At 42.2% G+C, this 17,224-nt stretch overlaps 1 protein-coding gene across 1 annotated transcript in view; it reads right to left on the bottom strand.

The window, feature by feature from the left end:
* The window catches only part of slit3 (slit homolog 3 (Drosophila)), a 353,029-nt gene that overhangs the window by 18,437 nt on the left and 317,368 nt on the right, over positions 1–17,224 (bottom strand). The window contains exons 28-32 of the mRNA XM_049586786.1: positions 14,919–15,058; positions 11,275–11,368; positions 8,765–8,902; positions 7,931–8,171; positions 5,780–5,910 (exon numbers count right to left, since the gene is read on the bottom strand). Of these exons, the coding sequence (XP_049442743.1) occupies positions 5,780–5,910; positions 7,931–8,171; positions 8,765–8,902; positions 11,275–11,368; positions 14,919–15,058 (744 nt within the window). The remainder of the gene's footprint in view (positions 1–5,779; positions 5,911–7,930; positions 8,172–8,764; positions 8,903–11,274; positions 11,369–14,918; positions 15,059–17,224) is intronic.

The raw sequence follows: 17,224 nt of genomic DNA, 5'->3' as shown, positions 1-17,224 counted from the left end.
ATCTTTACTCTTGTCAGCACATGGATCAGGGAATTGGAGTCTTCTCAGTCACATTGGTTATACACAAATAACTGGTTCATGATTATGTGTTTTCATGGGTATGAACAGGACATGAGACATGTAGAACATTGTAACGTTTAAAGAGTTACATTAACTAAAAATCTTGACAGGTAATATCAAATATTTGTTAGTCTGCATATATGATATTGACTGGAGAAGCTAGACCAGTAGGAGAATCACAGTCGTTGGTCATGTTTGGCATTCATGTCTCTAACGTAAGCTGTCTGTAAGAGTTCAGTTGAGTCTTGACCTCTGGCTTGGTAACAAACCAGGACACAGATGTTGATAATTATGAATGTGATTCAAGGCCCAGGCTACATGATGAGCATCAAGAGACACACAAAAGGTGAGTACAGTAGACCAAAATGGAGTTACATACTTCTTTTGAGCTGGTCAACTGACCGTGGTAAACAGTTCAATGTCTGTTCTGCTGTCATTCTATTTCTATGTTTGGAACTAAATCAATTTCTATAAATACATGTGGCATAACAGTCAACTAGCAGATCTCATAAACAACTCTGAAACATCACTGAATATGTCTTCACATTACAACACTTACAGTATTACTGTTGATGTACAATGCTTTAAAATCTGTGAATTCTAACACCATGTCCAGTAGCAGAGAAACTTGAAGAAACTGTCCCATTGTCCTGTCCTACTGAAGCCAAAACTATACTTTTAGAGTCCACATGGTGCACACTGAGTGCAGAGTCAATGCAGACCGTCTGCTTGCAGCTTGAAATTTATGACCAAGCGGACTGTGTGTGTGGACCATACGTGTCGACAAATGTGTGAACATGTTCATGCAGACACCAAATGTTAATATAAACCAAACCATATGGGTGTCTGCTGGTCATGTCCTTTTTGGAGTACAGCCAGCCATTAACGGTTTAACACCTTGCATTAAACTGTTACCAGCATGCAAAGACCTGATCATTTCTCCCCTGAACGTCCTCAGTGAAGTAAACTTGATTAACACATATCAATTATAATTAATCAAAAGCCAAACTCAACCTATATATTCACTGGATAAATAGAATACTGCAGAATAAGCCAAAATCACGTAGGGGGATTTAAAATATATGCACATTTTCCTGTGGCCACATGATTTTTTAATGCAAAGTCTGAAACAATACATACGGCAATGAATCATGATTGAAATGCCTGATGCAGAAACAGTCTTTGCCCTTGACGTAAGAAACCGTGGCTTTAATTTTCTTCTCCCACAGCTACTTGCAGGATTTATAATGACGTAATGTCCTAATCCTTAAGTCAAATTTGTTATGAACCGGCTGCATATTATCATCAGAAGCAGTAAGGCTACCAGTACCTCCTCCCCCTACTGTGACCTCGTCTCTATCCACACAGACAATAGGACAGCGCAGAGCCAAAACCACAAAGCCAGACGTCACATGCTAAGAAAATCACTGATTGAAATACAAAGAAAGAAGTAGTGAGTAATGAGAAAGCAATAAACTCTTGCTCTCATTTCTCTGTCTTCCTCTCTCCATCTTTTCTCACTTATTTAATTCATTCAATTACACTAGCATCTGTCCCTCTCCTCCCTTTCTTCGGCTGTAGTTGGCATTATTACCCTGACTGGTGTGATCATTCAAAAGTGGTACAAAAAGCATTTTCAGTGTTTATATAATGTTGTAAAATTTATTTTCATACTTTGGTGTAATTGCCATAAAAAGGAGACCATGGTCAAGATGATTGGTAGCCTCTGTCTCACACCAGTGGTATCGTTGGGTCATTTTCACGTTGTTGTTTTTTCTCTTTTTCTTTCCATGCCCAACTAAATGTTGGAAGTTATTTTTCCACCCGCGTCTAACACCTTCCATTATCTACCGCTGCAAGAAAACTCTGGAAATATCAGCTCTGTTTGGACTGGCAGAGCAGTGCCCACTCCCTGCCTCATGCAATAAAACTCTTTTCTGACATAATGTATTAAAGGAATGTAGATACAGCTTAATTCCACTGCATTATATCTTCCTCATATACTACAGGCTGGTGACATATCATCCTGCCAGTACTCATTTCGGTTATTGGTATTTACTCAAATGATGTGGTACTGATAGACTGCTGCTGAGTGTGTTACATGTTATTAAATGTTTTGTATAGTTTACACTGTTGTCCGTGTAAACTGAATATACCTCCACACAAAACATGGTATTGAATTTTGTATCATATATCCCTCTCACATCTCTCTTCCTCTATCCTCCTGCCACAGACAGTATAGACAGAGAAGCAGACAGAATCAATATGAGCCAATCAGCACCAGACAAAGATGGACATGGACCCTTTCTACCTCTCTCACTGTCTACTTTAACGTAAAGCCGGGCAATCCTTCTCTTCTGTCTCTCTTTTTCTCTTTGTCATACACCTTTCCCTGTCCTCTGCACTTATTTCAACCCACCTCTCAGCCTGACCTGACTCTGAGGGAATCAGTAAGGCATCAGGCAGAACACAATGTACATCACACTGCATACTATATGGTACACTGTAAAGGTGTATTATAAGCTCAATTAACGTTTTTATAATAGCTAAAGTTCACCAGAAAGAAAACTAATGGTAAGGTACTGTTCATAGTGGTTTGAATTATTACATTCAGTGGTCCAGGGCCTGAATTTCAGTGAGGGATTGCGGGTACTGCACATAATTTAATCGATTCCAGGAGATCTAGCACCTATAATGCAGGAAATTGCTGCAAAGATTTATAGCACTGACTAATAAATTTCTGCAAGTTGTTGCACGTGTGCATAATGCAGGAGTGACCTCTCTCCCCCTTTCACACTTGTCTGTCCTATCAGTTAAAGGCTTAAAAATGCCCAAAAAATATCTTAAAAAAAAGAGGATAAGCTGGAGTGAGAGTCTCCCTCAGCTGGACATAAAAAATAGCGGGTTTGTGCATTGAGTCCTAGTCAGGCAAGAGCAGGGGTTTAGTGCTGCCAGAGCACACCAGAACAATGCTTCGACAGAGGGGTGACGAAAAATGGGGACGGTAAGAAACAGTTCTGTTGGTACAACCACAATTTTTCACCATGGAAACACAAAAGTAACTGTCGTAATGTGTACCGAACTGAACTGAACTGAACCAGACTGTTCAGTGGAAATGAGGCTTAAGGTTAATCTTCAGACTCCCCAGACCGGTGAAGGAAATGTCACAAAGTCAAAGCAGTACTCCAAAGACACATTTCAGGCTGACTCAGAATATATCCTTGGCTCAAACTTGTGAAATGTGCAGTACTGTATGTTTTACAAGCCAATGTTTCAAAATGTCGACTTTAAGTTGCTTCTCAGACAACGTTTCTCATACAGCAAGGAAGAGAAACAACAGAGCATGGAGACAAGAGAGAAGAGGGAGCCACCAAAAGAAGGATGAAGGACACTGATGCAGCTAAACAGAGATGGCCACTATAGAGGAGGAGAAAGAGATGACAAATTATAGCAATGTACAAAGTTCAGAGAATCCCAGGGACAGTCTAAAAATGAATTTCAGGCACTCTCAGACTTGTCCATGTCTCCTCTGGCTCAAAGTATTTAATGATACCTTACATAGTGTGTCACTGCATTAAATGGATTATCATTTATTATACATGGCGTGTTATGGGTCCGCCTCAGCAGCATCATGGCATCTACCCAGGCTGTGTTTTGACTTACAGTTTAACTTGTGTTACTCAAATCTCTTCATTCCCTCTTGTTTTCAGAAGATACAATGACCTGAAGTTTTGATAACAGAGAAAAGCACGCCAGGAAAAGTTTTGGCAGAGTCTTTAATGATTATGTTCACAAATTCTAGATTTTTTTTGTGCGAACCTTTTGTGTTATTATATTTTCTTATTGCACATATGTAATGTTGTACGGTCACTGTATTGTAACCTTGTGTCCATTGCTTGTTTGTGAAACCACATTCTGAAATATATCTGCATATGTTGCACTAAAACCCAAGATGGTTTCTCCTACAACTAACTACTGAAAACATTATCATGTTCTTTTCCTGGATTACCATCAGTGTTTCCATAGCTTAGCACGGCGTATCCATTCCTATGAAACTGTGAATGTAGTTTATCATATAATATCTAGGGGCCAACACAGACTAAAGCTCTGAATGAGGGCTTTTGTTTCCTCTGTTTGAAGTTTACCTGCTGGGTTTCACTCAGGGACATGACCGTCTAGTCAGGATTGTAAAGGAATTTTTCTGAGTTCATGTTTGTTTATAGAGGGAAGTGCTCATACATGGATCTGCTACCGTGTGTGTGTGGGTGTGTGTGTGTGTGTGTTTGAGAAAGAGAATGCTAGTGGATTTCTGTGCGCACGGCCAGATCAGCACTTACTGAAAAGTCCTTTAAGTACTTTAAATAAAAACCTCAGGTCCTTGAAACCTTTAGTTGTTTGGTGTGTGTGTGTGTGTACTTTTTGTGTTCTTAAGTACCCCTGCACTACCTTGAACCTCTGTAACACTTGAAGCTTATAAATGTTATAAAGTAAAGTTGCTTTATTCAATGAATACAAAAAAGTGATTTAAAATAAATGTGAGTGAATGAATGTTTGCTTTTTTGTAATCTTTAGTCCATGGTGAACCGGAGCAGTGTTTGAATTCTTTAGTGTTTTCAGCACACTTTTCTGCACGTGTCAATGTGTGTATGCGCTTTTTGATTTCTTTAGTGAGCTTAACCTACCTTAAACCACAGCAACCGAGTATTACATATTTACTAACTACTAACGGAAGCAGCATGACAAGGTGCTAAGCGTCCATTCTGTGCTAAGCCACCGTTTTTTTTCTCTGGTCGCTGAGAATCGAAAAATATTCGACTTTGGGTAAACGCTGCAGATGCTTGTTTGGGTCACTTTACCCAGCCATTCAATCACAGAAGAGAAAGGCAGAGACAAATACCACAGAGGCCAACTGTCACATCAATGAACAACAACAACAATGGAGGAGAACTTCATACTGAACCCACACAGATTGTCGGGTTCGTCCTCTCCCCCTATGTGCTTGAGCCTTCCATTCATCCAGAGCAAGTAGTCTAGCTTGTTCCGCCATTTTTTCCTCTGCAGCTATTCTGTATCATAGCAACCAGACTCAATCAATATGTCGTCGCTAAAAAAAAAACACCCACCCGCTATATCAGTAGTTCCCAACTGGTGGGTTACAGTCCAAAAGTGGGTCGCAGGCCCATTGTGAATGGACCGCAAGTGACTCGCAAATGTGTCAAGGTTGTAAAAAAACACATACTATTTTCAAGTACAGTAAATTTCCAGCATAGAGCTTTAATTATGAAGTGCCATTTTCTGCTGTAGAGTGAGTGGCTGACTGATGGCTACTTGACAGAGACAGCTAACTAGCTCAATGACATGGCCAAACACAAGTGTGATGCTGTATGTATTAAACTGTGGGACCTCGAACTAATGATGAAGGAGAAATTTGGACCTCATGGCTGGACCAGCTGGGAACCACTGCTCTACATATTTACGTTAATTATGCAGCTTTATGTTAAGTAGATATCGTAATTCTTTGGGCGCTAATTCGTAGGATATCATACAAACCACTGTAGTAGGGTTTTTAACCCTTATAGTACTTTATGTATAAACTTGTCCTTCAGCACAAAATACAATATACAAATTTGGCAAATCATAATTTAATGTGGACGGTAAGAAAGTGAGGGAGAAGTGTTCACTTCCTGTGTGTGTGTGTGTGTGTGTGTGTGAGACCTACCTATACACAGTGGTGGGTGGGTAGTTGGCGATGTCATAGATGAGTCGTATGTGTCCCTGGTACAGCTCCAGTGCTAGGGGGTCGTGGTCCTCCTTATACAACAAAATGCCGTTGTCTTTATCTGTAGCCACCTGAAGACACAGAGAGGTCGGATGAGAAATTAAGACAAAAGTATTTTAAGATGGTACTCATAGGTGATACACTGTATATTATTCATGAGGAAACTGCTGAAATAACTGAGGCAACACAGCAGACAAAAATCAGATCATATTAGATGTGAGATTAAACAAAATGATTGGCAACACACACAGACCTGTTATTTAAATTCCCTAATTTAGTCATTTGGCTGACAATTATAGTTTCACACATAAATAGACACTTTTTATGATTAAACCAAAACAAATCCTCAATTTGTTAATTAAAGCAAAATCACGGTAAAAACAAAACAATGTATAGACTTGTACAGAAGTAATTCCTCTCAATCATCACTTCATGACCCACTAAAATTGTGTGGTGGTGTATTTATCTGCAGAGACTCTGCCTGTATTTTCTTCTTATTTGGCTGTGTTTGGGACATTTGTGGTCTCAGTGTGCAGATGAGGTCAGGACTTCAGAAAAAGGGAGCAACCAGGTGTCTGTAAGCAGCACACATCCAAGAGCAAGCCATGACAATCACGGACACGTGTTGAAAGAAACCTCAAATATGGTGACATGAAACGCCAAGTGAGTCGTATCTCAGGTTGGCTTTCATCGTGACCGACATTTCTCACCTAGTTTACCTTAAGTGCAGTGCAAGTAGCGGTGATGAGCTAGCTGGTGGGATACATGCATGCAGTAACATGCACATGCGCCCGGACTGGCTTACCACAACAACTCTGAGGGAGCGTGAGTTCATTCTTTACTCAGGACAGCATTACGCCACTACATCTTTTCATGGCAAATAGTGGTTGCTAATAGTTGCTGTTGTGTCAATGTTCTGAATGTCTCATATGACTGCAAGTGCTGATGTAGCCCTGAACCAAAGAAAAATTAAGAATAGACTTTTGATTCCAGGTGCAATGTCACACCGTCAAACCGCTAAAGGACTGCATGAAAATGAGGAGAAAATGTAAATTCCGCCACACACATCCCTAAATGAGGTCACCCGCGCCTCCCTCCCACACAGACACACTTGACATGTCACACTTGCTCGCATGCGCCGCTAAGCGCTAACTAACTAGCGAGTGGAACTGGGGCCAAGGGGCCAAGCACTTAACACTCTGGCTTCAATGGAGCATAGCCAAGTCAACACCTGCTAACAAGCTGCTGGAGAATGGAAGAGATCGAGGCAGAGCGAAGAAGAGAAAAGGAGGGAGACATGTAGAGAACAAAAGACGCAGAGAGAAGGGCTAGAAGGAGAGAGAGAGATACAGAAAAGTGGGTGAAGAGAGAACTGGTATGCAGACGGAAAGAAAAGTAAAAAGTGTTAAAGAGAAAGAGAAAAACCATCCAGTGATTTATGAAGTGCTGTGGCCCCTTTATTCTTTTTTTTTCATTTTCTCTCTCTTGCCTCTGAGTCAGGGCCTCTTAGTAGAGTTTTAACAGCCTTGGCACTGACATTGAAAGCTCCTGGCAGGAACGCAGAAGCACACGCACACACACAGACAAACACACACACACACACACACACAGAGATCCAAACAGGTGGTAAATATCAATTAGACTGCCCTCCTTTTCTTGTTTCTCTCTCACTCACTCTCATTTCCAAAAAGGAGGCAAACATGTCTCTATTAGGATATGACTCTCAGGTGTCCAAAATGTATGGTCTGTGCGAGTGTGTGTAAGTGCGCACAAGCACGAGTGCTCAGTGTGCCATGGAAACAGAGGGTGCAGCAGATGTTTGCTTTGCTTCGTCGGCACCAAGTCGTGCAACTCTATAGGTTTGATTTGAGCGTCTCACAGCTCTATTTCTAGCAGCCCATAAATGTTTTCCATGTAGCGCAGCAGAATATGGCTCTTGTACCTCCACACACTGACATACTTTACAAGATAACGCTCAGGATACATTACAAGAGATTTTTTTCTTTATTTCAAAACAGAAACTTTTAAAAAAAAATATCTGCATGAGCAAAGGATTTCCCTGAAAACCCAAACTTTGTCAGCAGAGCATACCTGTAATGAAATATGCGCCGTGGGCCGGAGCTTCGCGCTTGGCAGCTCTACGTACGCATCCCGACCCAGGAAGTGAACGGTGGCCATCTTGTCACATTTGTTGCCATAGAAACCGGGTATGCAGCGGCAGACGGGCTCCCCAGCAACCACCAGGCACTGGGCGCCGTTCTGGCAGTCGGATTGGTCGCAGGGACTGGTCTGCAGCAAGATCATTGGCGGAGGGTTCTCGCAGAACAGGCCGCTGAGGGAGGAGTAGATTACACAGAAGATAACTTATTCATAGAGCTTTAATGAGGTGATTTGCTGTGTCCGTATCCTCTGATGAAACTTGTTTAGTGCTTGCTCTGTGTTTTGCATTACATTTGGAGATTGCACTGGTGGAGCTGGAAAGGTAATATTCCTGAAGGAAATGGACGAGTTTTATCAGCATGACACAGCAGACACATTCAGTATTGTTTTCCACTTCTCGCATCTTTGAAACTCCTGAACCTTTCTTTGCATTTCCTCTTTTCACCCATACACCACCCGTCTGTCTACTTTATTTGTTTCCTGCATACCTATGACTTCCTCACTCTCTCTTTCTCTCTGTCCCTTGTGATGAATTTGTTCCTCTCATGCCAACAGTCTCTGCTATAATTAACCACATGGAGCTGCATCTGCTGCACACACACACACACAAACACACACATGCACACGGCGGGTCCAGACAGTCAAGTGTCTGATTATGGAGCGCCATCTGCATCTCCTCTCAGTCTGGCCCTGCAGTGTGTGTAGCTGTGTTTGTGTCTGTTCAAGACATTTACCGTGGCCATGATGTATTTCCATGACTCTCACCTGAAACCTTCTTTGCAGACGCAAGTGTAGCCGTTGACAGCGTCCACACACTCTGCTCCGTGTTGACATTTATTCTCCAGACAGTCATTATAGTCCTGCTCGCAGTGTTGGCCCACATAGCCCGGTAAACACTCGCACCTAGAGTGACATGGAAATATGGATGGGGTTACTGTGTGTGTGTGTGTGGGCTACAGAGTACAAAGACAAGAGTGTTTTCAGTTCTTTTCTACAGCCAGTGTTTCAGAAACAATCTTCCTGCAACATCTATAAATACATTTATATAACATCTTCTCTGGCTCTACAAGTTGCTTCAGTAGATTTCACTTGCCTAGAGAATTTGACAAATGGTGAAATTATAGAGTGTTTAAGGGAAGAGTGCTGTTTTGTAAACCACACTTGTGTGGGCTGCTGTGCTCGAATGCATTTGTATAGATTGTTGGTGGAGTTTACTCCATGGCCCAAGAAACATATTGATGTAACCAAAGTAATGATGTCTCAGCTTCCCACGGCTGATGTCTGTTTTAAGTTGGAAAACCAAAAAAAAATTGGTTTATTTCTATGGTTTATGAAAAGCTTTGTTAAAGGAATACTTCACCCACAAAATAACCAGTTGTACATCAGTTATTCATCTTGTGATACAATGAATTTGTGAGGAAAACTTTGTTTTTCTCGCAGGTCTCCACGGTGAAAGAAGAACCCAAAAATGGCAAACATTCTTGATGAACTGAAGTCACTGGGGTCCACGTTTAATTAACGTTAACAGCAAAACTATATCAAAACATCTGTTTAAAAATTCTCACACAACTCGTGCAGTATAATCCAAGTCTCAATTATCCAATCGTACACATGCATTTTCACGAAAACCTTACTATTAAAAACACTTAGGCATAAACACTCTCACTCACAGATGAGTAGCAAGCCTGAGCAACAAGAGCAGAGTTCAAATGCTTGCACTTGCCCATTCTCTTAGTGTTTTCAATAGTAACGTTTTAGTGAAAATGTGCGTTTGGAAAGTACTGAGGATATGACTAGAGAAAAAATGAGACTTGGATTTTACTGCGTGAGTTGTGAGATTGTAAACATATGTTTTGATGTAGCTTTGCTGTTGCTGAACGCAGACCCCATTTACTTCAATTCATCAACAATTTTTGCTGGATTCTTTGTTGGCTGTTGAAGCATATGAAAGAATCCATTTTCAACAAGTTTTCTTCACAAATTCAAGGTAACATGGGGTGAGTAATTAATGTACAAGTAGCCATTTTGTGGGTGAAGTATTCCTTTAAGATAAAAGGAATATATGTAACAGGGTCAATGATACATCAGCAATATCAGTAACAAGGTCAAATGTACATTTGTGATATTAAGTATTATAATTACACAAAATTTGTTTCAGTTGTTATTATCTGACATGTTTAGGCCTCTATAGTCAATATGTGGAACGTCTGATACTCAGTTGTTGTACCCCTATGTTCACCTTTGGGGGTACCTCACATATGAAGGGGTGTTTCCCACCTTACCACACCCCTTTTGCCGTTGTACTCCATGGGAGAGGTAAGCAACAATGCCTTTGTAGTAATGTCCATGTTTTAGCACTGTTAAGTTGTTTATAAGTTCCCTTATTTAGGCTAAACTTGCCGTGTAATATGCTAAAATGTTCCTGTGTCACTTCATTTGTGTAGGGGCTTATATGGTCGTAACTGACGGAGGATTTTTTTTACGCCTTGCTGTTAGGTATGTTGTCTGTGTTTTATTGTACTGAATTGAATGTAACATGGCCGCCCTTTTGCTGTTGTACTCCATGGGAGAGGGGCTCGAGTTATATGGTTGTAACTGACAGAGGATTTTGCTTTTACCTCTTAGAGTAGTCAGGAATAAACAGAGATCGCCTCCAAAGATACCTACGGTCTGGGCCTCTTCATATCAACTCAACGCAGATGACACTCGAGGCCATCAGTTACATTTATAGTATTTATTTAAGGTTAATAGACAAAAATCTACAAAATTTGAGGTTTGTGGTTTTTACGCAACAACAGAAAATCAGGTAGTGAGGACAAAAATAAGGACGAGAGAATGGCGACATGTTGTTGCTAAAGGGGGAGAGAGAGTTGGGATGACATGCAGCGAGGGGGTGCGGGTTGGAATCGAGCCTGTTGCTGCTGTGGCAAGGACACAGCTTTGGAGCATGGGGGGCCTGCTCTACCAGGTGAGCTAGTGGGTGCCCCTGTGTTGTCATTATACAAACCCCGAGATAAATTACATGTTTACTTAGAAAAACCCCCCATGTTGTTCCATGTGTCTCCATCTGTCTTTTTGTCTGGTCGTGTATTTGTCTAATTAGGAGCTCAACTCCCGGGGCAGTGATAAACGTTCAGATTCTCCTTGTTTCACAAAGTAGTCAGCTTCCAACATTGTGACCTCGCTGCTCGCTGCTCTTGTCACTTTGTTGTCACTTTCTGTGATGTAACCTCTGACCCTTTAAAGTGCTGACCTCCTGTGAAGCTGTCACTCACCTGTAAACGCGGCTAGCACTGACACACTTTGAGTCGTGTTGACAGGGGTCGAAACCCGGGAGACAGTGGTCAACCACCTCGTCACACAGATCACCTGGCGACAAAGAGAGAAAGTAGATATTTTTACTTTATTTCAAAAAGAGCTAAATCAACAGGTGTTTGTGTGTGTGAGCAGGCTTATGTTTTTCACCGCATCATGCCACCAACTGGATCCATTTTTTCAGAAAGGGAGAAGAGTAACAGAAAGACAGAACATGGGAAAAAAGGAGGAAGAAGATGGGAGAAGAGGGCTGGTTCAACCTTTTCACATGTTGTCTCTGTCAGCTTCAAATGACAGTGGAAAAGACAGAAAAACAAGAGGTGGAAAAAGATAATTTATATATGTGTCTATCTTGTTCAAGGCCTCAGATAATGTGCAGTGGAGGTCTTCATGTACACACACACACACACACACACACACACACACACACACACGGGGAACAGCATTATCAGCTTTTTCTCAGAGCTGACGGAGAGGGGGGTTAATAGGCTGTGTAACAGTGGCTGCGGTCGACAGATGCACACACACACACACACACACACACACACACACACACACACACACACACAAAGGGTGAGAAGGGTTAACAGCGTGTGTAAAAGCAGTAGCTGAAGGTGGTCATATGAAGGAAGAGGGGATTGAGAAAGGTCAAGCACATTTCCATCGTTCTCTGCCTGCTTTAATCTAATCCTGCCGCCTCACTCCCACCCCGTCTGTCTCCACCACTCCTTTCTCAAGTCGCTTTCAGACGATGTTGTTCTGAGCCGCAGTACACTCCTGTGTCTGCTGGAAAAGACATCTGAAATTCTTTAAGCTACAGTAAATGTACACAAATCTCTGTGATATGAAAGCAATTTTAAACTGTCAAATCTGAACTAGGAGCCTCCTGGGCATGCTATTTTACACTCTGGAGACATAAAGACGCCAACATTAATTTACCTCTGTGAAACAAACTGTGATACCTCAGTATGATTACGGTATACTAATGTTTGGAACGCCCCAAGGGTCACACTGAATTTTTTTGTGTCCCTTAAAATACATTTAGTTTTGTCTCGCCATAGACAGATTGCATTGCAGTAGTTTGGCTGCAGTGGATAAGATAAAACAGCAGCTGTTGATAGCAGCCTTTACAATTAAGATGTAAAAACTTTAGGAATTAGCATTATATTTAAGCAATATCACACTCGAGCTCGTGATGTTATACCTGCGGCCTCGTGCCTATGACCGAATCAGAGCCATGACGATATACGAGTATAACATCACGAGCTCGAGTGTGATATTGCATTTATGCAACAGTTCAACAGTTAAATAAGCAAGGCTGATTAAGAAATGTTGAAAAATGAGGACAAAATAGATAATTTAAGCATTTTATTTGTCTTCCACCAACAAAAATAGTTCCCTCAGGACTCCGCTGTCACCGTTGCTATGTAACGCAGACATGGTGCGCCAAGCACTTACTCTTTATACACATTTATCTGCACATTTCCATTAATTGTGTAGCCGGTGAAATAAGTCTCTGGTGACTGCATGGTGGTCTGTCGCTTCACAGGCACAGCCGACTCTGCCTTCTGATCTGACAGTATGTTGCTTTTCTCCAAGTCATTGAGCTCCACTGATGAAACACTGACAAACCTGGATGTGTGCTCAGATGGATTCAGCTTCTCCTCTCCCTCATCTTCCTCTGATGACCATTCATAGTTCAATTCAAAAGTTATTTTAGGAAATAAATCCATATTTTTAGCTGTTTGACAGTGGATGAATTAATTAGCCTACAACGCAACTGCTGACCTAACTGACACTAACCGTCAGTTTTGATTTGATTGTTGACTGCAATCAGCTGTGAGGCGGAGTGATACATACATAGTGAAATAACCGTGATGTTGTACTCCAATATTGTCACGGTTTTACTGTCTCTCGACCAATCAGATTGCAGGGCCGGAACTAACTGTTGTATAAATAGGTATTTGATCAGGATGTCTCATGGGCGCCTCCTGCGGGAGGTGTTTTGGGCATGTCCCCCTGGTAGGAGGCCCCAGGGCAGACCCAGAGGAGCTGGAAAGCATTGCTGGGGAGAGGGATGTCTAGGGTGCTTCGCTTGGCCTGCTGCCCCCTCAACCAGGCCCTGGGTATGCAGATGAAAGTGGATGGATATATAAGTCTATATACTGGTTGCAGGTAATAAGTAGGGTCAAACTCTTTGGCTCAAATTGTAACACAACATTTGGCGAGACAGTGCTTGTTGCCGGTAGTATCACTCAGTACATTGCATATATATTATGTTATTTATGTGATATTAGTCCCCCAAACAAACGCTTGTTTCTGTGTTTCACGTTGTGCACCTGAGTGCGTCATCTCGTTCATCTTTGAGCACCATAAGCTGAGTCCCATCTAGTTCTGTTATACTGGAGAGAAGGCAGACGTCTCTACAGCCAATATCTCCAACACTCAGCAACTCTCACCATAACAATCTGGATGGATGTATGATACTACAGGTAAGTGGAATAATATGTATTTTTGATTTTGGGGTGAATTGTTCCTTTAACTGTGGTGATCTTAGTGACCTCCTGACCTTCTCCTCTGTTGCCAACTTCAAGAAATGTCAAAACTGCACACAAGATTCTGCGAGTCATATCCTACAAGATCGAACGCCGCACATTCATTCTCATGTCCAATTTTTAAAGCGTGACTTTCTCTATTTGGAACGAAACCCCTCGGTTGTAGAAACTTTATATCAGCAGTTTAAAAGGTCTTTTGACCTTAAATCTTGATTTTTGTTCCCCCTCTGGTGCAAATCTGACGTGACAGTCCTGGTTGCTGAGTTTGGAGAAAGCTGAGCGACTAGCAAAGGACTGTCCTCTTAATGTGACACCTGATGATTACGCCTCGGTTCACTGAGCTGAGTGGAGGTTCAGAGCCAAAGGAACCAGCTGTGTGTGTGTGTGTGTGTGTGTGTGTGTGTGTGTGTGTGTCTGTGTCTGTGTCTGTCTGTGTATGTGTGCAACAGCTGTATGTGGTAAGGTGGCTGGCAGTGTGAGAGGCTGCTCTATGCCAACAACGATAATGACATGGTGCGTGTGCGGGTGAGCGTGTGTGTATATTGACTGAGCTCCAGTGTCAAAGGGGACCAGCTGTGTGTGTGTGTGTGTGTGTGTGTGTGTGTGTGTGTGTGTGTGTGAGTGTGTGTGTGTTTTAGAGGACACTGTCGCAGATATAAAAACTTAACTTCCCAGTCAGCAGTTCAGCTTCAACTTGCTGCACCGACTCCTTCTGCCCTTTATCAGCCTTTCTTTACCCTTTTCCCTCGCTATGTTTATTTTTCCCTTCCCCTCCTAGTACACAGTCCCTCTCTGCCATCACTCTGCCATTCTTCCTTGCTCTCACTCTGTCCTGTGTGACTGCTCTCAAACCTCCTGTAGGAGCAGTTTCAGGTCACTGCTGTCCATTACTAACTTACCATCCAGTAAAGTGGAAAATATGATTTTGTATGTGTATGTGTGCAGAAGTGGAGGGACTTGGTGACTCTCCCAGTCTCTCAGGGGGTGAAGAGGGAGGGTTTCAGGAAGTGTGGAAAATGTGGAAATAGACTGTGTGTGTAAGTGTGTACCTGTGTAGTTGGGCGGGCAGATGCAGGTGTAGTTGTTGACTCCGTCGATGCACGTGGAGTTGTTCTCGCAGTCGTTGTCTTCACAGTCGTCTGGGTTGATCTCGCAGCGTTGGCCCTCGAAACCTGGCGGACACACGCAGCTACACACACACAGAAACACACACACAAAGCGTGTTATAAGATGGTGACTGGGCACGATCTGAGCACACACTCCTGCAGCACAACTTGAAATAAAATCAATCAGCCAGATAAATCAGCTGCTCAACTTCACTTCCCCTTAAATTCTCCTGTAAGAGCTTTAAAGAAAAACAAATTAATCTGTATTCTGGAGGGTTTTCTCCCTTCCTGTGCCGGTTCTTACACACCGCTGGAGCTGTGGCATATCTATATTTAGTGGTCCAACAAGGGACACCATTTCATGCCTCATTTTATAGCAGAAATGAAATTTTAACATGGCTGTTCAAAGTTTAAACTATTACTGCCTCACACAAACCCTCTCTGATGGTCGGAAAGCAGTCATCTCCTTTAAACGCGGCCCTTTGATTCGTTTCATCTCTGTCTTTCTTTCATCACTTAACATCAGAAGTCAAAGTTCCTCCAGCATATATCATCTAATAAGGCTTTGTTTAACTCTTTAACAAAACATAACCACCCAGAGCTGAGAAATAACATGCTGGGATAAACTTTTTTCTAGTCTGATGCCCATACAGTGACCACCTGGGCAGCTCTGAAGGAATTTTTCAAAGCCTCCTCCTCCTCCTCCTCCTCCTCCTCCTCCATTCATCTTCCTCCTTCTTCATTCTCTCTTGTCCCTCCATCTTCAGAATCATTTCACCCTCCTCTCCTCTCTCCAGCCCTTGATCCCTCTCCCCTCTCCCCTCTCCCCTCTTCCCACCCTTCTAATCTCAGTCCGGTTCACTCCTTATAATAGATCACAGGCGCTCAAAAACACACACTACCTTTAGGTAAAGCTCACACAGCCGCCCACACACACAAACAGTTTGATAAATCTGACCACAGCTGTATTCAGCGGCTCTCACAACTCTCCTTTCTTTTCGGTTAGTGTCTCACGCTTCAGTGAGCCAAGTTCCTTTTATTGGATGAAAAGTATTTTGCAGCACAGTCGACCCAAGAGGCTACCTCCGGGGCTGAAAAATGAAACCAACGTGGAATGCCAAAAACAGTTCCTCTAATGGCCACTTGAGGCTGGCTCCAAAACAGAGTCAGTCCTTACAGACCTCCATGTTGAAATGTCCAACTTTACAGCAGAAATAAACATGTTTACAGCCTGGTACAAAAACAGTTTTGGTCTTTAGAGCTAATTTCCCCATTCAAGAAAACTTAACAGTGAATAAAGTTTTATAAAACGCACCTGTTTTAATATTATAAAGGCTTAAAGTTATGCAAAATGAAGGGCGTGTCTGCTGTGAGTAACAGGCAGGTGCCATCTCTTGACAAGTCACAACCACGGCGACCCTGTACAGAGTCATATATTCAGTTTTTCCGATAAGTACATTTATTTAATGGTTTTAAACCTGTTTCTGACTGGCAAAAATTAGCATTAGCATTTTCACAGTTAACCATTGACTATAAATGCAGCGTGCTAACCAAGCTAGCAGCTAAAATTAGGGTTAGCTTCACCCTCTCATCCAAATATGGTCAATTCTGGCTCCAAAAATCCAACATGGCGGCCGTCAAAATGCCAAACTCAAAGCTTCAAGACATCCATAAACTAATGGGTGACGTCAAAGTGGCTGTGTCCATTAGTTTTGCACAGTCTATGGGTCATCCCAACACATTAAGCAAGGGGAGAGTTGTTTCAGGACAAGTGAGCAACACACACACAGACAGACAGACACATATACACACACACTTTTGTAAGACACTGTATCATCTGTCCTCCCCTCTCCCCTTGCACCTGTAAAACTTACTCCATATTTTTATTCCTCGTGTTTCACTCTCACTCTTCTAATCTCACTTTGCTGCCTCACAGTCTTTTTCTCACGCTAACACTTATCTCACTCACTCTCTTTTCCCACACCATATAGGATAGTCAGTGGTTTCCCTCCACCCCGTCCGCCTGCTGGTTTCAGAAACCTCCACTTGAAGCTGAATTTTTGATCTCTGGGGGGCAGGGAGAGTCCAAATATAACTAAGCCCCTGAAATACAATGAGCTTATGAAGTTGTTACAGCTAACATATTAGCATTCAGGTGTTAACCTCTACACATCCAGCAAAGACAGAACAACATTAACATCCAACTGTGTCATATTTCTTGCCAAACAAAGTCCAAAGAACATTTTCCT

This window comes from Epinephelus fuscoguttatus, linkage group LG9, assembly GCF_011397635.1.
Source record: "Epinephelus fuscoguttatus linkage group LG9, E.fuscoguttatus.final_Chr_v1".
In the NCBI taxonomy this organism is placed as follows: Eukaryota; Metazoa; Chordata; class Actinopteri; order Perciformes; family Serranidae; genus Epinephelus; species Epinephelus fuscoguttatus.
This window is presented reverse-complemented; position numbering and strand designations above follow the sequence as displayed.